The 27754-nt window shown below is 39.2% G+C and overlaps 1 protein-coding gene across 4 annotated transcripts in view; it reads right to left on the bottom strand.

Moving 5' to 3' along the window:
• Positions 1–27754, bottom strand: part of ACOXL (acyl-CoA oxidase like) — a 348079-nt gene that overhangs the window by 16541 nt on the left and 303784 nt on the right. For 2 of the 4 annotated variants that reach the window (XM_038561425.1, XM_038561423.1), the window contains one exon: positions 8290–8391. The exons of 1 other annotated variant lie outside the window; for it this stretch is intronic. In XM_038561425.1, the coding sequence (XP_038417353.1) occupies positions 8290–8391 (102 nt within the window). Of the gene's footprint in view, positions 1–7393; positions 7582–8289; positions 8392–27754 lie in introns of those variants that run through there. One more of the 4 variants, XM_038561426.1, reaches the window with a different exon arrangement.

Below are 27754 nucleotides of genomic sequence, written 5' to 3'. Positions count from 1 at the left end.
ATCCTTGAATGAAGGAAATGGAATGATCCCAGTGCATACTCCAAATACACAAAGCTTTACTTGTGGGGCAAAGCATGAGGTTGACCAGGTGGTTGCCATACAGAAACCAGGATGGCAGGAGTGGTGACCTCAGGGTCCCTGGCCAAACTGAAGAAATCTAAATCCCACTTATATTTTCTTAACCTTAGTTGAGTGGCTTGCACTCATAGGTTCAACAATATATTTTATGTGGCTGAAAAACAGACTTGGCCAGGGGTTAGAGGGAGGGGGAAGGGAAAAGAGATTTCCCACTTTCTTAGTGGCATTCTGTTGGTATTGCTATTTTTCTTCTCTGAGTTCTCTGGGTTTTGAAAAAGAAGGTGGACCAGGATGCATCCATATTCTAGTTGGTTCCTACTGTCTCCAGAAGGTGAACCAGAGGGTCCTACAGAAGTGAAAGGAAGTTAAAAATAGTTCTGGGGATGTTTTCAAATCTATTGAAGGCTTTAAAATTTGATTCAGTTGCATTCCCTGTATGACCACTCCATTGTACTATAATTTCATAATACCCCAGCTTTCTTTTTTTTTTTAATTTTATTTATTTATTCACGAGAGAGACAGACAGACAGAGAGGGGGTGCAGAGGCACAGGCAGAGGGAGAAGCAGGCTCCATGCAGGGAGCCCCATGTGGGACTCGATCCTGGGACCCTAGGATCATGCCTTGGGCTGAAGGCAGATGCTAAACTTCTGAGCCACCCAGGGATCCCCAGTACCCCAGCTTCTTGACCAAAGCCACCAAATAGGAGAGGTCCCCCTCCACCCTAATAGAATGGGTTCTTGGGGTTACACTCCACATTATCTTCTCCACTCAGCCTAAAGGACACAGCCAAATGTCACAACCTTGTCACTTGCTTATAGCCAAGTCAGATAGGCCTTACTGCATGGGTAGGACAGCGGCGGGTGAAGGAACCACAGATTCCTTCTCAAATTCTTACGAAGAAAAGCAAGAGTCTTTGTAGTAAATGAGGCCAAGCTTGAACTGAGAAACTCAACCTCCCTTTCCCGGTCCAAGTGTGTTTTTAACATCCTGTGCCTAAAAACCCAGTTCACGTTACATTTGACTCTGGCATCTGAGCATCTCTTAAGCTGCCTTGATCCACGTGGTTTGGCTAAAGGGAAGCAAAAGAATAGGAAATCTGAGTGCCCATTAGAAAGGGACCTTTAACAGAGGCAGCATGGAAAGCAGCCCTGCGGTAGCACTTGTAGGAAGTAAAGGGCATGTATTCTGTTTCTAAGCCTCACAGGTACAGGTCTGATGTACATGTTCTGGAATTTGAGATCTGAAGAGAAGGGACAACATCCCAATCCCATCTTTCCAGCTTGGAATTCCTCCCTAAATTTTCTTCCTGTTTTGTTTCTTCTACCTCAAGCCTTTTGACTTAGTTTATACTCTACATTTAGTTCAAAATACCAAATGAGTGTGATCCATCTTCTAAATTTGAAGGAGCCAAGTAGTGTCTTGGCTTTTGGGATCTGGTGTCTGCCACACTTCTGCACATTCTTACTCCAAGCCACTTTTCCTAAGACTAAATCAATGAGTCACTGAAATCAACATGGTACATCTAAACTACTTGAATGACCCATCAATCCACAGGCTTGAATGTTTTTCCCTCTTGATGATTCAACCATTTGATTGGCTAAACTGAAACTAAAACCCAAACCTTAGTGGTTGTTATAGACTTGAGCAGATACAGCCTAAGGGGTCATTTGCTATCAATAGACTCCCCAAGAGCAGTTCTCCCTCAGGGAGAGGAAGGATGGTTCCTCTCAATGCAGCACACCAAGGCTACTAGAGGCTGTGTCTGTTCCTATGTCCATTTGCTGGCAAAGGTATTGGAGGGGACTTGTCCTGGCGCATCTGGGCTTCACCCTAGCACATCTAGTGGACACTCCAAAATGAAAACAGTCTTAAAGGCATGGAAGAACGATTCAGGGGGGACACAGTGCCAGGCATCTGTTGCTCCAGCAGAAGCTGTGCAGTTAAGCAGAAACTGACAGGTTTCTCAATAGGACAGGACTCAAATAGGACATTAAGGCAATGTTTGGGTGTAATATGATCGAATATTGGGGCTGGAGGGGGGGTGTCAAGATTGCTTGGACATGGTCATGATCAGTATTTATTTTCTCTCTTCTTGAATGAATTTTTGATTTTTAACATTGTTACTCTTATAGGCAATCTCCCATAGCCTCTGGAAGGTGCAAAGAGTGGCCTTCCTTACCTCTGGGCTGGGTTATGTGGTCCTCCCTGACCTCCCTGCAGATCCTTTATAATATGCTTTCTCACGTGGTTCCATTATTTGGGTTTGGGGCAGGAAATAGAACCTGATTAAACATTTTGCTAAGTATTATTTTCACCACACTGAATAGGGTCTTTTTTGATCTGCAACCCACAGCTGGGCTGTGGTTCTCTCAACACACATAAACTTTAAAGCTTCCTCCTGTGTTGATTTCTTGGCGTGAGCTGACCACATGTCTACATACTTGCTTCTTCTTTATATGACACCAAGACTCACTGTTCCAGTGCTGGTGGGCACTGACAAAACAGGACAGTTGTGCCCAGGAGTTCAGGGAACAAATACTCCAAGGAGAAAAATGAGGCTACTCTATCTAATATGGAAATTTACTTTAAGGGCTGGCATAAAAAGTAGAGGACTTAAGGCCATTTGCAATAAAATACATAATTTTAAGAAGCTGATTTTTTTTTTTTTTTTTTTTTTTTTAGCAAAATGAAGTTAGTTTTAATGGCGACACACAATTATTAACCGTTAAGACTATTTTGAAAGGCTTGCCTTCTTAAGATGAGACTTGGCTGATTGTTACTCCCTAATGCTGATAATTACCTGAAGCAAAATAAATACAAACGTCTAGATTAATGAAGAATGAAGCAAGACTAATGGCCTGGGCACTACATTTTCCAAGAACAAAGTACACAATTGCCCAAGTGTTCTATGCATACCCTTGCAAAAGTACCTAATGAAAAGGGAAGGGAAATATTTTACTTAGGGGCCTTGTTACAATGGAGGCCTGGGGGCTCTGCCACAGGATGGTCTCTGAGCTACCTACTTTGAGGGGAAAAAGGTAGAGCTGACTCATCCTACAATTCAGGCCTGGGAACATGAGAACATCAAGGTACTAGAGTCCACAAGCCTCACATCTACCATGCCTTAAATCAGCAGCAAGTCAGCCTGAGACTTCCAATCCTAAAGTGGATTAACAGCTATTCACATTAAAGGGTGCTTGTGAGGATTACACAGGATAATGCATGTGGATGAGCTCTGTCAACAGCTAAATTCCAGTCCCCCCCCCCCCCCCCCCCAAAAAAAGGAGCTAGTTATCACACTATGAAGGGCTGGAGGGGATTGGCTTGAGTTTAAAAAGAAAACAAACCTCAGCCCAACCGCCTCTTCTGTGGGCTGCCTGTTGGACAACGGGGCACTTGTGCAGCCTTTGCAATATGTGGATGGATTTAACTCACTCTGGGACATCAGACAGGCCTCTGTGAAGCTTTTGAACTCAGATTTTTGTAGCACTCCATGCAGACAAGTGGGATGATGCTTAATCCACCTCCATTTGGGATTAGGAGTTCTGGTTTCTAAATTCAGCTAGAATCTTGGGCATGGGTACAGCCTGACCTTTTTCCCCCTCAGGATTGGATTGGGGTTATGGATTTGGGGGAAGAGGGAAGTGCTTTTCTCACCATACTATATCACAAGTACATGTCATCAACACAATTTATTATTAGTGATATTCACTCCACACACTTGGTTAAGGTAGGATCTTTACAGATTGCTCCACTGTAAAGTAACTTTTCCTTTCAATGCTCTGTTCTTTAAAATAAAAGAAAATCACTGAGTCCAACCCACACTCAAGGGAAGGGGGAAGAATCTACATACATTAGTAAGAAAGACTGGTCTCTTTTACCCCATGTATGTTTACATTTGTTTATGTTTATTGCTTAATCGTTTATTTATATCATTATGGACTTTTGTTTAATTCTTTTATAACTTTGGTTTACAATCCAATGCTATGTTATTTATTTTGTTGCTCAAATTATTCCAGCATTGGTCATTAGGAGCTCTTTTGGTTATCTCTTTCCAATTGAGCATAACCCAATTGTGGGGTATTTTGTTTTTGTTTCCATTTGAAGCACTTTCTCACTTTCTAGCACTGAAAGATGCTCCAGGCTCATCTTATGTATTCATTGCCCCTGTGCTAGAATCAACCATTTCTCCAAGGACTCTGCTTCCTTTTATTGGAAAATGGTATTAGAAACCAAGAATTGAACACTGGGTGTACTTGTTATTGATAGCTAATGCTGATTTTTATCCAAATAAAATAAATGAAAATGTTTAGAGTCAGAGAAATACAGGTTTTTACTAGCTGTGTTACTTTGGGCAAGTTACTTTGGGTTTCCATTTTCTCATCTATGTGTAAGGATAATGAAAATGATGTAAAGGGCTATTGTGGGGTCAAGTGGTAAAATATTGAAGGAACTTTCTGTTTCTGATACTAGAGAGCTAGATTCCCCCCCGCCCCAATTGTTCTGCTGAAAACAAGCAAAATTCTTAGAGAAAATATAGGAATCCTTTTCAAAGTACCAATGATCTGACAAAATAATAATGGCAAAAATTATGGGAAAGTAGGAACCAAAGGAAATAAACAAGAAAATTGCATTTACCCTGAAGGCATTTGCCATGTCCAGCAATTTTTATTTTTACTTTGACAGCCTTAGAGTGGCTGGGGTGGCAGTAGGGGTGATGATAGTCAAAACCAGGGCCAGCACTAGGCAAGAATTTTAATAGAGACCCTTGCTACAATAAGCTGGATGCCGAACAGTTATAACCTAAGGGAAGAGTGAAGGAATTACTCTTCTTCTTTGAATTATTTGAGTCTTATAGGAAGTCATAAGTCTTGAGTTTGGTTTAAATTGGGTCATAAAGAGAGACCTTCAGATGCCTTAAAAGGGGAAAAAGGTGACTTCAATTTGGCCTTCATATAAATCTCACAAATCATTTTTCAATAACAATGACCAGCACATATTAAAGATAACAATACACATAGCGAAAATTATAGACAAAGAAATAGCCTGGTAAAGTCTTAAGATATTGGGATTATTAGCTATAGACTATAAAATATGCTTCAATGCATAGAGAAATCAAAGACAAAATTGAATATATCTTTAGGGGATAATAAACTAAAAAGTCATATAGATGATATAAAACAGAAAACAAAAAAAAATATTTTTAAAGATGAAAATCCTAACAAACAGAATTAAAAATTTAGGGGATGAATTAACCAGCACATTAGATGCACCTAAAGAAAGAAAGAATCAGTAACTTTGAAGAGTTCTCATGTGAAAGCATCTAGATCAGTTTCAGTAATATCAATCGTCCCTGTCTCTGATCCACCCTTTCACAAGTCCACTCCTGTTAGGCACTGCAAATTGGCCCAGACATTTTAGAGAAAAGAAGCTACTAGTAACATTTCTGAAACCTCGAAATGCCCACAAAGGGGTGTGTCAGAAGTGGGAAGGGAAGTATCTGTGCTAGCTACACTACACTCTTCCCCCTGGGGATACTGGGAAAGCAGAGAGTAGGGGTGAGGTGCTCATGGCTGGTAGCACTGAGATTGGCAAAAGAAGGCCTTGAGAGGTCTTATAGATCTCAGCAACCCACATCTAGCCCCACAGATAGTTTGTTCCAAAATGTCTGGCGGCTCTCTGCTTATCTCCCAGGCTGCTATAAATAACTAGTAAATGAAAAGTGTGGAAAGTATGTTGTACTAATAGAGTGTAAAGCACTTCAATGTTGTATGTGAAAATTGGTTTCTTTTACTCAACATTCTTTTGATGTATTATTTATCTAATCTATATCACTGAAAACCTAATCATGTGGAGTTGAAATCTTCATGTAGCTTTTTTTAAATTAAAAGTATTCTTTTATCCTCTCCCAAAAGTGGATATTTTCTTTGTAGAAGATAGTCAATCTTCAAAGATAGCTGCCATTAATTTTTCCTTCCTTCTAGGTGCATGCTCCTCCACACAATGAGAGGTGAAGTCTTTTCTCTAGCCCAAATCTATACTGGCCTTGGGACTCCCCTGCACAAACAGAATGCAGCTGAAGTAACACTATGTTAGCAGTAGGCCAAGCCTTGACATGACTGGCATCTTCCACTTCCTCTCTGGAAGCCAGTCATCAAGTAAAACAGTCAGTTCTTCTGACACTACCGTGCTGTGAGGAAGCTCACATTGGGCCACAGCAAAGGAGACAACTGCCCATCAGCCTCCACATGATCCTGCTACCCCAGACAAGGTGACTACCATGAGAGTGAAGAAACCACCTTCACAGCCTCGGCAGACACCTCATATAGCAGGAGAACCATGCAGCTGAGCCCCATTCAGATGTAGCATCATGAGAAATAGTAACTGGTTGTTATAAGCCACTAGGTTTTGGGGTCATTTGTTACACAGCAACAGATAACTGAAACATCTTTACAGTTGCTTTTCTTCATGATCATTTTTCTTCCAAAAAGGAAAAAGATTCTCCAAGGTTATTCAGTGTCCACTGCAGCCCAGCTCCTGGAGATTTCTCCTGGCTTTCACTTGAGACATCAGCCAAACTGGTCTTCTTGTCATTTCTTTTTTTTTTTTTTTTAGAAAAATTTTTTTAAAGATTTATTTTTATTTATTTATGATAGACACACACACAGAGAGAGAGAGAGAGGCAGAGGGAGAAGCAGGCTCCATGCCGGGAGCCCGACGTGGGACTTGATCCCGGGACTCCAGGATCGCGCCCTGGGCCAAAGGCAGGCACGAAACCGCTGAGCCACCCAGGAATCCCCTTCTTGTCATTTCTTAACATGTCTGTCCTGAGTATTCCTATTTCTATGATTTTACTCACTTCACCAATCATGTCTGAAAGCCCAACTGCACACCCCCTCAATCATACCACTGCTTGGTTGTAATTATTCACTCTTGAAATCATACAGGAATGAGATCACTCCTTGGGTACTTGGGTGGCTCAGTGGTTGAGTGTCTGCCTTTGGCTCAGGTCATGATCCGGGAGTCCCGAGTTCGAGTCCCACATTGGGCTCTCCATGGGGAGCCTGCTTCTCACTCTGCCTATGTCTCTGCCTCTCTCTATGTGTGTCTCTCATGAATAAATAAATAAAATCTTTAAAAAAATTGCAAATAACATAAGGGAGCAGAGCCTTTCCAGTGAATAAGTCCAGAGTCCAGAGGACAGAGATCACTTAGGAGTCAATGCCATTTTTTTTCTTAAGATTTTATTTATTTATTCATGAGAGACACACAGAGAGAGGCAGAGAGAGAAGCAGGCTCCTTGAGGTAATCTTGATGCGGGACTCGATCCCAGGACCCTGTGATCATCCCCTGAGCCAAAGGCAGATGTTCAACCACTGAGCCAACCAGGCATCCCTGTTATTTGATTTTAAAGTCAGTTTTGTGTCCTCAAATATAATAAGCTCCTTTGAATGCAGACACTGAGCATAGACTTGTTTATGTTACAGCATCTAACGGAGGGTCTGAAAGAGAGGGTCTTCAGGAAATGTGTTTTATAGATGATTATGCACTTTTTTAAAAAAAGATTTTATTTATTTATTCATGAGAGACATGGAGGGAGAGAAGCAGAGGCAGAGGGAGAAGCAGGGTCCATGCAGGGAGTCTGATGTGGGACTCAATCCTGCCACCCCGGGATCACACCCTGAGCTGGAGGCACTCAACTGCTGAGCCACTCAGGTGCCCTAATTATGCTGTTTTATATATTTTTTTCTTTAAAGAAGCATTTTGGTGGTGATTCACTGGTTCTATCTTCATTTTCAGGTGCTCTGTAGCTATAACATTGAATTTCCATTACTACTCCTTACATAAAAATACCACAGGTCTTTTTTTCAGAATATGAAGAATAAGTTAATAGGTTTTGGTAAGAAGTAGGAAAATTAAAATCATTTAATACCTTTTTTTTTTTTTTGCCAAGACAAGGAAAATGCTTTTGATTCCCTTTTCTGCTTTTCATGTCAGAAAGTTCATGCACAGTGAATCATTTCCTTGTCACTTAAACTCTGAAGTGTAATATGATCATGGTAGGCAATGAAAACATGTACGTGAAGTCCCAGAGGCATAAAAATCCATGAGTGGAAACCGATAGAAGATTGACAGGATTGTTTTTTAAGAAAGCAAAGAGCTGACAGTTGATGCACAAAGGGTTTCTTCTGCACACCAGGGACCCTTACCTGACTCCTAATCCTCGTGCTGGCCATGGGAGTCAAATATTTATGTTCTAGATACCAGGCTCGCTCCTGGAACACCAGCTTGGTTGCATATAACAGACAAAACTAAGGTGTGGGGGAAGAGGGAGAAATGAACAAATAGTAATATATTAGAAAATAAAGAATCTAAGGAAGAGAAAGAGAAATAGCATAGTATTACATTTCATTAAATCCTAAAATTTAATGCTGTCTCAATATAAATGGTCACATATTGGATGTGCAGTATATGTTTTATTTTTTAAAACTGTTCTATAGAACATGTAAAGCATATATAAAAGTAGAAAGAATAGCCTAGTGAACTGCCATATGGCCATTCCCCCCAAACAAATATTAATTCATGACCAATCTTGCTTCATCTATAACCTCACCCAGTTCTCCTTAATCCCAGGTTATTTAGAAGCAAAATTCATATATAGTACATTTTAAAACATGAATGTAGTATTTTTATTTGCTTTCCTTCTCAATTAATGAAAGAATATTCCAATATTCTGAACATTCTGAACATCATCTTGATATTTTCTGATGAGCCTGGTGTCATTAAACTTTCATAAAAATAGCATTCCTTATTCACATTTGTTTCAATACATTTTTCCTATTATATTCCTGAAACCTATACACAGAACTCCTTCACAACATCAATCACATCAAGTAATGATGAGTTTTCCTGTATCAAGAAGCAACTTTTTAATTAACTATTCATTTTGTTTTTAATACTCAATCATTTTTAAATTATACAAAAACAGAGAGAGTAGTATAATGTACTTCTGTCTCCATCACCCAGCTTCCACAGCCATTAACTCATGACCAATCTTGTTTTATCTCTTCCCCTCTTTCTGCATTATTGTGAAGCAAAGCTTGGTCATACCATTTCATCCACAGCTTTTCACTGTGTATCTCTAAAAGATAATGACACTTTAGAAGTAAGATTAATAAAGTCCACTCAAGTGACAATAACAAAACCCTCTTATTCAGCGTCAAATGGTAGTGATCTGCGTGCCAGAAGACAATATGTGTTCTATGGCTCATGAGACTCAGAAATCACACTTTGAAGTCACATAGACTCTATAGGCTCTTCCTTCTTTTCCTGAGGTTCTGAGAATTCCTTGAACCAGCATCATTATGGAGAGCCTCAACTATTCAATCTTCCCAGAAAAGGTCACAGTATGGTTTAGTAGCTTGTCTATGAGAGATATTTAAGATTAATTATGGCTCTTTTATGACCCTGCCAATGTTCTGCTTGGCTAGTGTAAGTTCCCTTTGGCCCTTTTATATAACAGCAGTAAAAATGTTAATTGACCCTGCAGACATAGTGAAAGCAACTGAAAAATACTGTTATACATACATTCGTAACATAAATTCTTAAAAAAATAATAACTTGTATAGCTTACATGGCTAACCTGAATCGCAAGTCTCTAGGTGAACTTCATATCCACCACAAAAATACTTATTGAGGATTCCTAGGTATAGAAAGTTAATTCTCATCAGTCCTGGGTCTATAAACATATAAGGTCAGTGAAAAGAAATTCAGAGCCACAGAAATATAACTATTTTTTGAAATAATCTAACTCATCTTCTCATTCAATCCAGAATCCTGTGTCAGCCAAGGTACAGCCAAGAAACGGATGACATATTCACATTGGGATGATTCAAGGAGAGTTTAATGAATTTTTTCCCCCCTAAAGGTGTGGGTAAGTTGTAGGAGAGCCACAAGGGGATAGTGCAGTACCCCAGAGGGAGTATGTCTGGAACTGCTACCAGCTCTAGGTTTCAAGGGAGGAGGGCAGGGAGTGACTACTGGATCCTGGAAGAGAGAGCTGTATAGACAGAGATATCTTAAGAGGAATTATGACCTTCAGCTTAGGAACACAGAAATCCCAAGGTAACCCCAGAGGAAGGCAGGCAGAGGACGGGAATAGCTCGACCTCATTTTCCTCCTCTTTCCAATCTCTAACTAGGGCTTCTTATTTTCAGAAGCTAACTAGATCCAGAGGTCAAGGATTCTACTGAAGCAAGTTATGTAGGAGGTGGAGAAGGGTGGAGTGTAGAGGGGGAGAGACAAATAGAGGGTATCCGACACAAATCCCTTCTCTAACACCCCTGAAAGATGGTGATCCATCCAGCCTCTAGACTAGTCCTATCTGACTCAAGCCCAGGCCCACTTGGTCCCACAGAGTTCCTAACAAAGTCCTGATTGCTAACACCATTGTCAAGCTTTGTTCCAGACTGTTGGCTTTAACTAGTCTCACACTGTGCTTCCTGACTATGTCTGCTCCTCCCTTCTGTTGACTCCTGAGTTGTCCTCCTGTTGTCAGTTCATGGCTCTTGTATATCTGATGCTCAGGGACACTTTATTGGCTTTGAAATTCTGCTTTTCTCCTTGAACACAGTTCAGACTCTCCTTAAGCAACCTTCGTTGCCTGTCTGATAAACATGGGTCTTATTTCTCAGTGGCTACCAGAACACCACATTTAGGTCCAGATACCACCAGACCAGCCTCAGACCCTTAAACAGAACCTGAATGTCTTTCCTTTTGTGTTCCAGAGACAGGAGCTCAGTGCATTAAGAGGCATCTGGCTCTGGAAGGAGTCTCACTGTTGGAAGAGCCATGGCACACTGAGCCACTTCTCTCTGTAGAATATGAATTTATGGATTGTTAACTCTGTAGGAAACTGATCTGGTCCTGCTCATCTCTGTATGCTCAAGGTCTGGTAAAGGAGCTGACATGCTGCAAGAAACTGGCTGAAACTCCACTGCCTATAACTCATAGTTATTAACTCTGTAATTCTGGCTGCCTAAGGACAAAACAGGAATCGATGAAAGCATCCAGATAATAGCCCTTAACAAACTTAATGATCGGTTTCACATCTCTTCTTAGTCTTTCATTCTTCAAGATGATCAACTTCACAGATCCTTATCTTCCTGTTACCACTCCAGCCTTTGCGCCACCTTGGGCCTGGGGGCCTCTTCTAGATGCTAATTCTCTTAAGGTGTCTCACAGAAAAGTGAACAGAGTACCCAATGTTCTCTCATCACTATAGTGTCAGCAGCACCATCATTGTCCTGGATTGAGATTCTATACTTTTATGTGCAAGTTAAGACGGAGTTTGCTTTTATAACAGCCACATAACATTTTTTGGAAAAAATGAAAGCATATCATACATATTTGGTTCAACCTCAAATATTTGTTCAATTGACACTCCCAACTTAGTCTTTTCACCCATGAACTGTTTCAACCAACATGGGTATACATATATATACATTCTTAAAGAGATGATTTAAAATTAGTTCTTTTTATAAAAAATATTTTATTTATTTATGAGAGAAGACAAGCTCTTGCAGGGGGAGTAGTAGAGAGAGAGGGAGAAGCAGGCTCCCCGCTGAGCAGGGACCTCAACACAAGCTCAATCTCAGGACCCCAGAATCATGACCTGAGCTGAAGGCAGATGCTTAACCAACTGAGCCACTCAGGTGCCCTAAAATTTGTTCCTTTAAAAAAGCAAAATTCTTTGATTCCTTATTCTTTTCAAGTATCATCTTGTTGATATGACCTGTCTCAAGTCCCCAAAGTCTCTATGAATCTTGACTCAGTTACCTGACACACTTGTGTCATTTACAAATGTATCAAATCCCATCTATGTCTTTTTTTTTTTTTTTTTTTTTTTTTTTTTTTTTTTTTTTTTTTAAATTTTATTTATTTATGATAGTCACATAGAGAGAGAGAGAGAGGCAGAGACACAGGCAGAGGGAGAAGCAGGCTCCATGCACCGGGAGCCCGATGTGGGATTCGATCCCGGGTCTCCAGGATCGCGCCCTGGGCCAAAGGCAGGCGCCAAACCGCTGCGCCACCCAGGGATCCCCCCATCTATGTCTTTATGCAGTAGAACCCAGGTCTAAGTCTTCTGATTCAAGTTATCTGAGAATCTATTTAATGCAATGTTCTCTAACTCATATTTCTCTGGCTTGTCCATAAGGATATCCCGAGAGTCTGGCAAAGTGTTCACCAAAATCAAGATATACCAATTTCTTCAGATTTTCTCTTCTAGTAACCTGATTAAGAAAGGAAATGAGATTCGTTTAGCAATACTTAGCCATAGTAAACACAGAGAGGCTCCTAGTGACTGTCTCTTCTAATTATTCATAAGCTATCCTGAATAGTCTTTTCTAGAATTTTAACTTGGATTTATATCAATCTTAAATTCTATAGTTTCCCAGATCTACTTTTCCCCAATTAAAAAAAAATGTTCACATTTGCTCATTTCTAATTTTCTGACATCTCTCTCTTGTCCTTTTTGGTCTTCAAAACAACTATAAGATCTCTGCAAATTAAATACTTCTTTAAGGGACGCCTGGGTGGCTTAGCAGTTAAGTGTCTGCCTTTGGCACAGGGCGTGATCCCGGAGACCCAGGATCGAGTCCCATGTCAGGCTTCCTGCATGGAGCCTGCTTCTCCCTCTGCCTGTGTCTCTGCTTCTCTCTCTGTGTGCCTCTCATGAATAAATAAATGAAATCTTTAAAAAAACAAAACAAAACTATAAGTCCTTCCCAATTCAGACAGAAGATGAGAACATTATAGGGAATGAAAAGTTTTGCATTCTTTTCACCATCCCTTAGTACCAGAGCTTTCTTCCCCAAAACAGAAGCCTGTTTCTTCAAACTCCAAATATAGCTACAAATGGTCTTTTAAATCTTCATCAGATTATGTCAAGCCTCATGGTTATGCTGGAATTTAGCCATCCTGACATTTATTAAATATTATCCTTTTGTATTTATCCTTGGACAAGAATCTTCCTCCCATTACCTCTCCCCTCATTGCTTATATACGGCCATCTTGGACCTGTGCATCAAGGAGTACACCCTCGGCCTGTTTTTTTTTAAATGTGTCCCAAATCACAACTTTTTTCCTGTACCTACTATATTGTCAGGATAATATTCTGTAGCTGGCCAATAAAAACCCTAGACATCAAAGTTGGGTTACTCTGGTTAGCAAGACTTTGTGCATGGTTACATTGTTACATTGTTGGGAGAGTTAAGTGCTGTCTACAGGAACTCCAGAAAAAGAAAACAACTGGAAGCCTTGCTGGTTTTCTCCTGGACTATACCCTCTGTGCCTTCTCCCTCTGCTGATTTTAATCTGTATCCTTTTGTGATATATATGTCACAAAATAACATGGGTCCTGTGAATCCTTCTAGCAAATCATCAAACCTGAGGGTGATCTTGAAGACCCCTGTCACAGGCCCCATATGAAGACACAGTGGCTCAAAAAAGTTGAATTACAGAGCCAAGGTTAGAACTAAGGTTTTCAGGATTCAAATATATTTTTTATATCTTCCATAGCACTCCTCTACTTTACAGAATTAAAAAACCAAAACAGACTTTTTCAAAAAATAGAGGCTATAGATTCTATTCTTAGTAAGATGAAGTAAAAGACTCATCCCGTCTCTCCCACTGAATGTAGCCATAACTCCTGGACAGAGTGAATGGAAAAGCTATTTGAGAAATCTGAAAAATAAACCGTGGCCTAAAAACTGGGGAAGAGGACTAACATTCAAAGTACCACCAAACCAATGGTGGCTTTTATTTTTTTCCTAGCCCTCAAGCTGCTTGTTCCTGGAGGTTTATGTAGCAGGCTGGGATAATTAAATCCTAGATTTCTTGCTGGAGGATGAAAAAAGGTAGCTCCAGGGAACCAGAAAGTATCAAGAAGGTTATGGAGAAAAAGGACTTGGCAAAGTAACCTCATAAAGTTGCTTATAAACTGGGCTCAAGTCTCTAGTGTGCATATATGAATCTAATGTCAATTATTTTACATAATACTTTGAGAATCGAACTAGTAGTACATAAGTGAGAATGCAGGTGCCAGACTGGCACTGATGGTGTATATGTGGGATAGAACAGAAGAGGACTGCAAAGGCTATGAAGATGATACTGACACTAGAACCACAATGAACCACAGTGAACAACTAAGTGTGCTGGCTGCTAACACAAAAATATTAACATTCTCCATAGAGAATGGCAAATTATATGCAACATCTAGATAAGGAATAACAGCAATTCTACACAGCCTTTCCAAGAAAATAGAAGAGGAGAAAACCCTTCCCAACTCATTTTTATGAGGCCAGAATTACTGTGATACCAACATCAAAGACAGTACAGACAGATAAAGACAAATACTATACAATCTCACATATATATGTGGAATCAAAAAACAAAAAACAAACCAAGCTCATGAACACAGAGAACAGATTGATGGTTACCGGAGGTGGGGGCTACAGGGTGGTCAAAATGAGTGAACTGAGTCAAAAGGTACAAACTTCCAGTTATAAAACAAATCAGTCATGGGTATATAATGTACAGCTTGACAACTACATTAATAATACTGTAAAGTAAATTTGAAAGATGTTAAGGAATAGATCTTAAAATTTCTCATCACAGGAAAAAATTCTATTAACTATGAATTTTGAGAGATTTAAGTAAACTTAAGTAATCATTCTGCAATATATACAAATATCAAATCATTATATTGTACACCTGAAGCTAATATAATGTTGCATGTCAGTTATGCCTCAATACAAAATTAAAAGTAAAAGGACAAAGAGCCAAAAATGTGATAGAAAAATGAGAAAAAGACATAAACAGAAAATTTTAAAAAGTATTTCTTCAAATATATTAAAATTACTCAGGAAAATTTTGTAATACTTAACAAAACTATATATGTACTTAGCATTCATACACTAAAGATACACCTTCAATAATAAGAATACATATATATAGTTATTCAATGTCATTGTAGCATTATTTCTAATTGAAAAATATTGTAAACAAGTAAATACTTGTATATATGTAGAAAAGTGATTGGATAAAACATGGCACATCCAAACAATGGAGTACTACACAACTGGAAAAAGTAATTTTTAAAAAAGGATTTTATTTATTTATTCATGAGAGACACAGAGAAAGGCAGAGACATAGGCAAAAGGAGAAGCAGGCTCCCTGCAGGGAGCCCGACATGGGATTCGATCACAGGATGTCAGGATCGCAACCTGAGCCGAAGGCAGATGCTCAACCATTGAGCCACCAAGGTGTCCCACAACTGGAAAAGAGTTTAAGGAAGATCTGTGGACCAATATGGTGTGATGTGTAGGACATATTTTTAAATGAAAAAGACAAATTTACAGAAGAAACTATAATATATAAATGAAAAGATAGAAGAAAAAAATGATTCACTATAATTCATATTAATAACCTAAAATTTTTTTAAATCCTCATGATCATGTTGATTGAAGCAGAAAAAGAATTTTGACAAAATTCAATGTCCACTCAAAATAAAAATTTCTTAGGAAACTAGGAACAGAAGTGAACTTTCTTAACTTGATTAAGGATAGCTACACCATACACCACAGAGACACACATGCCAAAAAATCCCAAAACAACAACAAAAACAGCTAATATCTTACTTAATGGCAAAAAAACCCCCACCCCAATTCTTTTTTTTTTACATTTTTATAAATTTAAATTCAGTTTGCCAACATATAGTGTAACACCCAGTGCTCATCCCATCAAGGGCGCTCCTCAGTGTCTGTCACCCAGTTACCCCATTCCTTCACCCACCTCCACTTTGGCAACCCTTTGTTTCTCAATTAGGAGTCTCTTATGGTTTGTCTCCCTCTCTAATTTTTCCCACTCAGTTCCCCTCCTGTCCCTTTATAATCCCTTTCACTATTTCTTATATTCTCCATATGAGTGAAACCATATGATTGTCCTTCTCCAATTAACTTTCTTCACTCAACAGAATACCCTCCAGTTCCATCCACGTTGAAGCAAATGATGGGTATTTGTCTTTTCTGATGGCTGAGTAATATCCCATTGTATATTTATACCACATCTTCTTTATCCATTTATCTGTCAAAGGACATTGTGGCTCCTTCCACAGTTTGGCTGTTGTGGATATTGCTGCTACGAACACTGGGGTGCAGGTGTCTTGGCGTTTCACTACATCTGTATCTTTGGGGTAAATCCCCAGCAGTGCAATTGCTGGGTCATAGGGTAGCTCTATTTTTAACTCTTTGAGGAACCTCCACACTGTTTTCCAGAGTGGCTGTACCAGTTCACATTCCCACCAACAGTGCAAGAGGGCTGCCTTTTCTCCACATCCTCTCCAACATTTGTTGTTTCCTGTCTTGTTAACTTTCCCCATTCTCACTGGTGTGAGGTGGTATCTCATTGTGGTTTTGACTTGTATTTCCCTGATGGCAAGTGATGTGGAGCATTTTCTCATATGTCTGTTGGCCATGTGTATGTCTTCTTTGGAGAAATGTCTGTTCATGTCTTCTGCCCATTTCATGATTGGATTTTTTGTTTCTTAGGTGTTGAGTTTTATAAGTTCTTTATAGGTCTTGGATGCTAGCCCTTTATCTGATAGGTGATTTGCAAATATCTTCTCCCATTCTGTAGGTTGTCTTTTAGTTTTGTTGACTGTTTCTTTTGCTGTGCAGAAGCCTTTTATCTTGATAAAGTCCCAATAGTTCATTTTTGCTTTTGTTTCCCTTGCCTTCAAAGATGTATCTTGCAAGAGGTTGCTGTGGCCAAGTTCAAAAAGGGTGTTGCCTGTGTTCTTCTTTAGGATTTTGATGGATTCTTGTCCCACATTTAGATCTTTCAACCATTTTGAGTTTATCTTTGTGTATGGTGTAAAAGAATGGTCTAGTTTCATTCTTCTGTATGTGGCTGTCCAACTTTCCCAGCACCATTTATTGAATAAATTGTCCTTTTTCCAGTGGGTAGTCTTTCCTGTTTTGTTGAATATTAGTTGACCATAGAGTTGAGTGCTTATTTCTGGGTTCTCTATTCTGTTCTATTGATCTATGTGTCTGTTTTTGTGCCAGTACCATACTGTCTTGATGATCACAGGTTTGTAATACAACTTGAAATCCAGCATTGTGATGCCCCTAGCATTGGTTTTCTTTTTCAATATTCCTCTGGCTATTCAGGGTCTTTTCTGATTCCATACAAATCTTAAGATTATTTGTTCCAACCCTGTGAAGAAAGTCCATGGCATTTTGATAGGGATTGCATTTAATGTGTAAATTGCCCTGGGTAGCATAGACATTTTCACAGTATTTATTCTTCCAATCCATGAGCATGGAATGTTTTTCCATCTCTTTGCATCTTCCTCAATTTCTTTCAGAAGTGTTATGTAGTTTTTAGGGTACAGGTCCTTTACCTCTTTGGTTAGGTTTATTCCAGGTATCTTATGATTATGGGTGCAATTGTAAATGGGATGGATTCCTTAATTTCTCTTTCTTCAGTCTCATTGTTAGTGTATAAAAATGCCATTGATTTCTGTGCATTGATTTTGTATCCTGCAACACTGCTGAATTTCTGTATGAGTTCTAGCAATCTTGGGGTGGGGTCTTTTGGGTTTTCTATATATAGTATCATGTCATCTGTGAAGAGGGAGAGTTTGACTTCTTCTTTGCCAGTTTGAATGACTTTTATTTCTTTTTGTTGTATGATTGCCGAGGCTAGGACTTCTAGTACTATGTTGAATAGCAGTGGTGAGAGTGGGTGTCCTTGTCATGTTTCTGATCTTAGGGGAAAGGTACTCAGTTTCTCCCCATTGAGAATGATATTTGTTGTGGGCTTTTCATAAATGGCTTTTAAGGTATTGAGGACTGTTCCCTCTATTCCTACACTTTGAAGAGTTTTAATTAGGAATGGATGCTGTATTTTGTCAAACGCTTTCTTTGCATCTATTGAGAGGATCATATGGTTCTTGTTTTTTCTCTTGTTGATATGATCAATCACATTGATTGTTTTAGGAGTGTTGAACCATCCTTGCATCCCAATGATAAATCCCACTTGGTCATGGTGAATAATCCTTTTAATGTACTGTTGGATCCGATTGGCTAGTATCTTGGTGATAATTTTTGCATCAATGTTCATCAGGGATATTGGTCTATAATTCTCCTTTTTAGTGGAGTCTTTATCTAGTTGTGGGATCAAGCTGATGCTGGCCTCATAAAACAAGTTTGGAAGTATTCCTTCCCTTTCTATCCTTTGAAACAGCTTTAGTAGAATAGGTCTTATTTCTTTTTTAAATGTTTGATAGAATTCCCATGGGAAGCCATCTGGCCCTGGACTTTTGTGTCTTGAGAGGTTTTTTGATGACTATTTCAATTCCCTCGCTGGTTATTGGTGTGTTCAGGTTTTCTAATTGTTCCTGTTCCAATTTTGGTAATTTGTGGTTTTCCAGAAATGCATCCATTTCTTCTAGATTGCCTGATTTGGTGGCATATAGTTGCTCATAATACATTTTAAAATCATTTTTATTTCCTTGGTATTGGTTGTGATCTCTCCTCTTTCATTTGTGATTTTATTAATTTGAGTCTTTTCTCTTTTCTTTTTAATAATACTGGCTGGCGGTTTATCTATCTTATTAATTCTTTCAAAGAACCAGCTCCTGTTTTTGTTGATCTGTTCTGCAGTTTTTCTGGTCTCTATTTCATTGAGTTCTGCTCAAATCTTTATTAACTCTCTTCTACTACTTGGTATAGGTTTTATTTGCTGTTCTTTCTCCAGTTCCTTTAGGTGTGAGCCTACCTTGTGTATTTGAGTTTTTTCCAATTTTTTGAGGGATGATTGTATTGTGATGTATTTTCCTCTTAAGACTGCCTTTGCTGTATCCCAAAGATTTTAGCAGTTTTATTTTCATTTTCATTAGTTTCCATGAATCTTTTTAATTCTTCTCTAATTTCCTGGTTGACCCATTCATCTTTTAGTAGGATTCTCTTTAACCTCCATGTGTTTGAGTTTCTTCCAAATTTTTTCTTGTGATTGAGTTCTAGTTTCAAAGCATTATGGTCTGAAAAAGTGCAGGGGACAATCCCAATATTTTGGTATAAGGTGAGACCTGATTTGTGACCCAGTATGTGGTCTATTCTGGAGAAAGTTCCATATGCACTTGAGAAGTATGTGTATTCACTTGTGTTCAGATGGAATGTTCTGTATATATCTGTGAAATCTTTTTGGTCCAGTGTATCATTCAAGGCCCTTGTTTCTTTGGTGATGTTCTGCTTAGAATATCTGTCATTTACTGGGAGTGCCATATTGAAGTCTCCTACTATTAGTGTATTATTGCCTAAGTATCTCTTTACTGTGGTTATTAATTGATTGATACACTTGGTGGCTCCAACATTAGGAGCATAAATATTCATGATTGTTAGGTCTTCTTGTTGGATAGACCCTTTAAGTATGATATAGTGTCCCTCTTCATCTCTTACTACAGTCTTTGGTATAAACTCTAATTTATCTGATATGAGGATTACTACCCCAGCTTTCTTTTGAGGGCCATTTGAATGGTAAATGGTTCTCCACCCTGTCATTTTTAGACTGGAGGTGTTCTTAGGTCTAAAATGAGTCTCTTGTAGACAGCATATAGATGGATCTTGCCTTTTTATCCAGTCTGATACCCTGCGTCTTTTGAGGGGATCATTTAGCCCACTCATATTCAGAGTAACTATTGCCAGATATGAATTTAGTGTCATAGTATTACCTATACAATCCCTCTTTTTATGGATTGTTTCTTTGGGCTCCCCCTTTCTTTTACAGGGCCCCCCCTTAATATTTCTTGTAGAGGTGGTTTGGTGGTCACATATTCTTTCAGTTTCTGCCTATCCTGGAAGATCTTTATCTCTCCTTCTATTTTGAATGATAGCTTTGCTGGATAAAATATTCTTGGCTGCATGTTCTTCTCATTTAGGACCTTGTATATATCATGCCAGCCCTTTCTGGCCTGCCAGGTCTCTGTGGAGACATCTGCTGTTAATCCGATATTTCTCTCCATATAAGTTAAGAATCTCTTGTATCAAGCTGCTTTGAGACAAGAGATTTTCTCTCTATCTTTGAAATTTACAAGTTTCACTATTAAATGTCAAGGTGTTGACTTTTTAAAAATTTTTTTGGGGAGGTCCTCCTTATCTCTTGGATCTGAATGCCTGTTTCTTTCCCCAGATTAGGGATGTTTTCAGCTATGATTCATTCAAATATACTTTGTGGTCCTCTCTCTCTCTCAGCCTCTTCTGGAATCCCAATTAAACTTATATTCTTCCTTCTCAAGCTATCATTTATTTCCCTAAGCCTTTCCTTGTGGGCTCTTAATTGTTTTTCTCAGCTTCTTTCCTTTCCATCAACTTGTCTTCTATGTCACTCACTCTCTCTTCCACCTCATTAACCCTAGCAGTTAGAGCATCCAGTTTGGATTGCATCTTAGTTAAGCTATTTTTAATTTTAGTCTGATTAGATCTCAATTCTGTAGTAACAGTCTCTAGAGTCCTTTATGCTTTTTTCCAGAGCCACCAGAAACCTTATAATTGTACTTCTGAATTGAATTTCTGACATCATATTTAAATCCAGATTCTGTAACTCTGTGGCAGAGGGGGTTTTGTTTCTGATTCTTTCTTTTGTGGTAAATTCTTCCTTCTAGTCATTTTGTCCAATGCAGAGTGGCTGTATGAGTGAGCTGAGTCAAAAATAGCAAACATGACCTAAATGAAATACACCCTAGATCATTCTGAAGAGGTCAGAAACCAGAAAATAAAAGAAAAATAAGAACAGAACAAAATAAAATAAAAGGACCACTAAAGTGAGAAACAAATTTTAAAACAAAGTAGTAAAAATAAACCAAAAACCAAAAACAAAGAAGAAGGAAAAAAAAGAAAAGAAAAGAAAAGAAAAGAAAAGAAAAAGAGGGAGGGGGAATGGTCGTGGTAAGGAAGTGGTAGTAGAGAGGGAATATAGTCTCCCTGTGGGGACCTAGAGGGTGATCCTCTTGGCTCTGAGTGTATTTTGTTCTGTATGTTAGAAGATGCTCAATCCCAAATTTATATAAACCAGCAATATTTATATAAAGACCCAACATCAACCATAAAAACATAAACAAGATAAAAGTGGGGGGCAGAATAGGAAGGAAGAGGGGATATAAACTCACAGAATGAACCAACATAGTGTTCCACTTGTTTTTGAGTGTAGTTTGGTTGTGTGTTAGAAGGTACTAAATTCCACCATTATAAAACAAAATGAGACAGAAAAAAAAAACAAAACAAAATCCCATATCTCATATATCTACCAAAATTAAATTGAATACGTTGAAGGGAATCCAGAAATGAAAAATGTATCTAAGACATGTAATTGTAGAAATATGAAAGTCAAAAAGGAAAAAACTTAAAAATGAAGAGTTAGTGAAATATTGTAGTTAAGGTGGGAAAAGAGCAAACTATTGGAGACTTTTAGTCTGATATAAAAAGGAGTCATAATGAAAAAAATAAAAAATAAAAATAAAATAAAGGACCCTCTAGTTCTATATACTATTTTCCCTCAGTGTTGGAGCTTTCCAGTGCTGCTTGTTCAGTAAACTTGCTTTTTCCTTGTTCTTCCAGCAGTTCTTCTGGGTCTGCTGTGCTGATTCTCAGGTGTCTGTGCCTGAGCAGAGATGCTCCACCCCTTGTCAGGTGCTGGGCTCAGAATGAGCTGTTTATCCTGTGAGGTCTTTGTTCCCTAGAGGCCTCACCTCTCCCAGGTGTAAGGTGAAACAAAGAGAAAAAAAATGAAGAGAAAAAAAAATGACCGTGGCCAGATTTCCGTTGAGCTTCCCATGAGAAACTAACTGCAATCTCCCAGTCCACACTGACCTAGATGGTCCTGGGGGCAGGTGCAGGTGCACTGATCTGCACAGCTTGCTGGGCGCCTAGAGGCAGGAGAGTTCTCACTTTGTTGTGCCCTCCCCGCTTCTGCCTGTCTCAGGGGGGAATGGAGGATAGCCAGCTTTGTCCACTTTGGCGCCCTTGGATCCAGGGTGCTTCACTGCTGAACCCATGCTCCTGGGGACCCCCTCTCCCGAAGTGAATGAGACACAGTCACCTGGGTCCCTTGCCGGGCTCTATCTAGGGTAGGGGGAACTCCGGGGCCATCCTGTGTAACTGGCAGGCATCTCCCAAATGCCCCGGAGGACTGCGGTGCTCCAGTCCTTTACCGAGATTGGACCACGGTTTTTGGTGAATTTTCTCGAGGGTGCTCCAGTCTTATAGTGACTCTGGGAATCTTGGTGCTTCACTGCCCCTCCTGCAATTCTGCCCAATTTCCCTACTAAGCACTTATCCATCAGGGAAAACTCAGGAGTGGATTTTTAATGTTTTGCTTGTCCAAGGCTGGGCTTTCATGCCCCAGATGCTTTCACTGCTCTGTTTTAGCCCTGCTAGTTGCGGTTCCCCTCCCCCACTTCATTTTTAAATTTTTTTCATCTTCCTATTTTGTTAGAAGTGAACACCCCTCTCTCTGTAGCATTCCAGCTCTTCTCTCTTTACATCTCAGGTCGAATTTGTAGGTGTTCAGGATGTTTTGAAAGTTATCTAGGTAAGTTTGTGGGACCAGATGAGTTGAGGACCCCTACTTTACTGCCATCTTGCCAGTCTCCAAAAAAACCTAACTTCTTTTTGCCCAAGATCCATAACAAGGCACAGATGTCTGTTTTCATCACTCTTATTCACTGACACACTAGAAGTTTAGTACATGTAATAAGGCAAAACAAAAACAAAAAGCCTCAAAACCAAAAAAAAAAAACAAACAAAAAGGCAAACAAATTAGAAAAGAAAAACTACAAGTTGGAAAGGCAAAAATAAAACTGTCCCTGTTTGCTTGCAATCATAGAAAACCTGTAAGACAGGCGCCTGGGTGGCTCAGTTGGTTAAGCATCTGCTTTTAGCTTAGGTCATCATCTCAGGATCCTGGGATCAAGTCCCCAGTTGGGCTCCCTGCTCAGTAGAGAGTCTGCTTCTCCTTCTATCCCTCCACCTACTCATGTTCTCTCTCTCTCCCTCAAATAAATAAAACTTTAAAAAAAGAAACATTAAGAAATCTACAAAAAAAAAAAATCCAAAATCTCTAGAACTAATAGTGACCTTGCAAGATCACAGGATATAAGGTCAATACAAAAAATATCAATTGTACTTCTAGATATTAGCAATGTACTATTAGAAACCAAAATTTAGAATAATATACTCTTTGGCATGCCTGAGTGGCTCAGTTGGTTAAGTGTCTGACTTGATTTTGGCTCAGGTCATGATCTCAGGGTCTCAGGATCTCATGGGCTCCATGATCAGCAGAAAGCCTTCTAGAGTATTCTCTCCCTCTCCTTCTGTCCTCTTTCTCTCTTTCTCTCTCTCTCATTCTCTCACAAAGAAATACATCTTTTAAAAAAACCCAATATATCCCTTACAATAGCATGCACCACAATTAAATACTTAGGCATAAATCTGCAAAAACATACACGTTATCTTTATGCTACAAACTACAAATGCTTATGGAAGAAAATCAAGGAAGAACTAATAAAATAGATTAGAAGAGTCAAATAGTACATTTATCAATTCTCCCCAAATTAATTCATAGATTTAATGTAACTCTAATAAAAACCACAGATTTTTTTTGTAGATATAGACAAACTAATTCTAAAAATGTATATGAAAAGGCAAAGAAAGTAGAATGATTAAAACAACATGAAAAAGAAGAACCACTCTATTTGACTTTAAGCCTTATAAAGTTACAGTATTCAAGATAGCTTGGTATTGTCAAGGGATAGACACATAGATCAATGTAACAAAATAGAGAATCCAGAAATAGACCCATGCAAATATGCTTTCATCTTTGATAAAGATGTAAAGGAATTTAATGGAATAAAAAAAGTCTCTCAACAAATGGTGCAAAGATAATTGGGTTATCAATGGTCAAAAGATAAACAAATCTGAACTAAGCTTCACACCTGTTCACAAATAAGTTAAAAATGAATCATAGATCTAAATGTAAAATATAAAAATATAAAACTTTTATAAAAAAATACAGGAGACACTTTCCATGACCTGGGGTTAAACATTCTTTGTTAGATAAGACAACAAAAGCACAATCCATAAAAGAGTATTTGATAAAGTTGGGTTTCATCAAAACCAAAACCTTTTCCTTTGCAAAAGGCACTGTTAAGAGGATGAAAATGCATGCTACAGACTTGGAGAAAATATTTGCAAATCACATATCTAAAACAGAACTTGTATCCATAATTTATAAAGAACTCTCAAAACTCAACAGTAGGAAAATAAATTGTCCAGTTTATAAATGGGCAAAAGATTTGAACAGACTTTACTAAAGAGGATATACAGTTGGCAAAAAAAAGTATGTGAAAAAAATTTCAATATCATTAGCTATTAGAGAGATGGAAATTAAAACCATGATGATGAGTTCCTCCTGTATCCCTTTTGGAATGGCAAAAAAAAAAAAAAATACTGATAATATCATGTGCTGGTGAAGATACTGAACAATCAAATCTCTCATACACTAAGGATGTAAAGTTTCTTATAACATTAAACTGACATTTACCACATGACTCAATAAACTCACCCCTAGGTTTTTAACTTAGAGCAGTGGTTCTCAACTGTGGATGATTTGTGTCCTCCAGGCACATTTGGCAATGTGTATAGACATTCTGGTTGTCGTAACTTGGAGAACCCACAATGCACAGGGAAGTCCCCTACCACACAGAAATATTAGGCTCAAAATGTTATAGTAGTGCCAAATTTGAGAAACTGCCCTAGAGAAAGTAAATTTATGTTTACAAAATATAATAATCTGTATGTGAACATTTATGGCAGGCCTATTCACAATCATCAAAACTGGAAACAGCTCAGATAACCCTCACCGGGTAAAGGGATAAACAAACTGTGGTACATCCATACAATGGAAACTACTCAGCAATGAAGAGAAATAACTGTTGATGTGTGCAACAACTTGGTCGAATCTCAAAGATGATGTGCTGAATGAAGGAAGTCAATATCAAAAGATTACATATTGTATGATCCCATTTATATAACATTCTCAAAAGACAAAACTATAGTATGGACAATGTGCATTGGTTGGTAGGGGTTATCAGAAGAAGGAAAGGATGAATATAAAGCCATTCTATTAGGGATTTAGTATGGTCAAATTGTTTTGTATTCCTGATTGTGGCAGTGCTTCCTCAATTCTTCATATGTGTTAAACTGCATAGAGCTACACATCTTTAAACAAGGTCATTTTGCTATATTGAAATATATCATCTTCCTATATATATTTTTTAATAATAAATTTATTTTTTATTGGTGTTCAATTTACCAACATACAGAATAACACCCAGTGCTCATCCCGTCAAGTGCCCCCCTCAGTGTCCGTCACCCATTCACCCCCACCCCCCGCCCTCCTCCCCTTCCACCACCCCTAGTTCGTTTCCCAGAGTTAGGAGTCTTCATGTTCTGTCTCCCTTTCTGATATTTCCTACCCATTTCTTCTCCCTTCCCTTCTATTCCCTTTCACTATTATTTATATTCCCCAAATGAATGAGAACATACAATGTTTGTCCTTCTCCGATGGCGCCTGGGTGGCTCAGCCTATATTGAAATATATCATCTTCCTCTGTCCAGGCTCCTCCTTCTTCACTGTGGCGAACTCCAAGCTGAAACAGCTGTATTTTCTAAGGGTTCCCTGTATTGAAACCTTGTCTGAGTATCCCTCCTTGATTTCCTCTACTGAATGTTACCTCTTCTTCCCTTGGGTTCCCACGGAGGTGTGTTTTGCCCTCTGTTACACATTCTGCTTGTTGGCATAATCATTTGCCTTCGTGACTTTCTCTCTGACCACAAGGTGATCAGGAAGGCAGGAGCTGTGGTTCATGCGTCTTGGAATTTCTGCAGCACCCAGCACAACATCAGGGCTCGGTATGCATTTGTGGAACTGAAGAGTTCATAGTGCCTTGGTTCCCAGGAGCATAAGCCCACTGGGACCAAGAATAGAAAGAAGAAAGGTTGCCTGCAATTTATGACAAGTAGGCAGCCTATATCCATGGCCTGAGCTGCATAATAAGCAAGGAGATGAAGCAAAAGGACTAACTTGGACCTCTAGTGTCAGAGAAGATAAACAAAGCTTATTAATTCATGGTAATACCAGCATGATATCAGAACAGTTTCCCCCAGCAACAACCCAGTTCTCTCACTGTGATGAAGTGCTCTGCCTTCTGCCTCAGACTTTAGCCACTTGGGATCTGCATTATTGCCTTGTAAATTGATGGGCAGTGGCACCATCTCTTGGTGTAAGAAATTTCTGCCAGCATTAGCAAAAAGCATGGGCTTTGCAATTTCTAAGGGCATTCCCTGCAATAGGAAAGTGATTAAAAATTGGACCAGTCTGGAACAATGCCCATCTCTAATCCTTCTGGTGCACCTGCCTAGCCTCCTCCAAGCCATCAGCTCCAGGTGTGAGTTCATCAGCTTCCATAGGAGAGGAAGTCTTATTTATATTTAACTGGAAAAGCAGAGAGAGGCAACTTTAGTGTCTCTTTCTTTGGTCACCCATGGAAGTTGTTCAAGATCAGAGTATCTTTTCCTTCCAAACTGCCTGGAGATGTTAATTTAAATTTAAAAAAATCCAATCTGCTCAATATTTCTTGTGTCTTGTGTCTTAGATGCTCCCCCCCCCCCTTTTTTTTATGCTCCCCTTCTTAAAAAGGTGGCAGGCAGTGGCAGCTAAATCATTCTTGTAGTTCAAAGTGCTCTGGGAGAAGAGGGTTGAGGACGAAGGTGATCTTTTCTTTCTGAATTTTTGAATTTTTGGACACAGAGGAGACTGGGATGGCCTGTTCTTCACCACCACGTTCTGTGGCAGGGGAACAAGTTTTTATTCATGGGAGATGAGTATCACAGTAAAGTGATGGTGGGCCATGTGCTGTTGTCATGGTGGATCAAACACAGAGGGTGTGGTAGAAGGGAGGGATGAGCCACAGACAGCCAGACCCAAGGCACGTCCTATTTTATGCCTCATTAGAAAAGTCTAGACATAGCTATATCCTGGCCTCCTCAAACACTGGGAAACGAAGAGTGCAGAAAATCATCCGCAGGAAACAAAAGCTCGACAAGCTGAAAAGGAGACAGGCGAAAAGCTCTGGAGAAGGTAACCCTGAGACATCTCTTCAGCAGCATGCTGAATACCAGCACTTGGACACAGGGGATACCAGAGCTCTGATGCTTCTGAACCCTGAGGGTAGACTGATAAGAAAATGATTTTTCTTTTATTGGGAGCCCTTATAGCTGGCTGCAGTCTTCACACTATCTTGTGATTACCAGACTTTGGCAAATCCACTCTCTCTCTTGTGGTGTTGCAGTGCACTGGCCTTACCATATTCAGTGGAAGTGGGAAAATTCAGAAAACAAAGCTGTGCAGGCAGAGATGAGGCCTTTCCCTCTGGGGCTCCTTACACACTCCACTATTTAGACAGGCTCAGAAGTGTACCATACCCCTGCTTATGCAGACAGGTTAAGCAACTTGTAGAAAAGTACTTCAGCAATGCTCTTCTCTTCTGACTTA

This window comes from Canis lupus, chromosome 17, assembly GCF_011100685.1.
Source record: "Canis lupus familiaris isolate Mischka breed German Shepherd chromosome 17, alternate assembly UU_Cfam_GSD_1.0, whole genome shotgun sequence".
NCBI lineage: Eukaryota > Metazoa > Chordata > Mammalia > Carnivora > Canidae > Canis > Canis lupus.
This window is presented reverse-complemented; position numbering and strand designations above follow the sequence as displayed.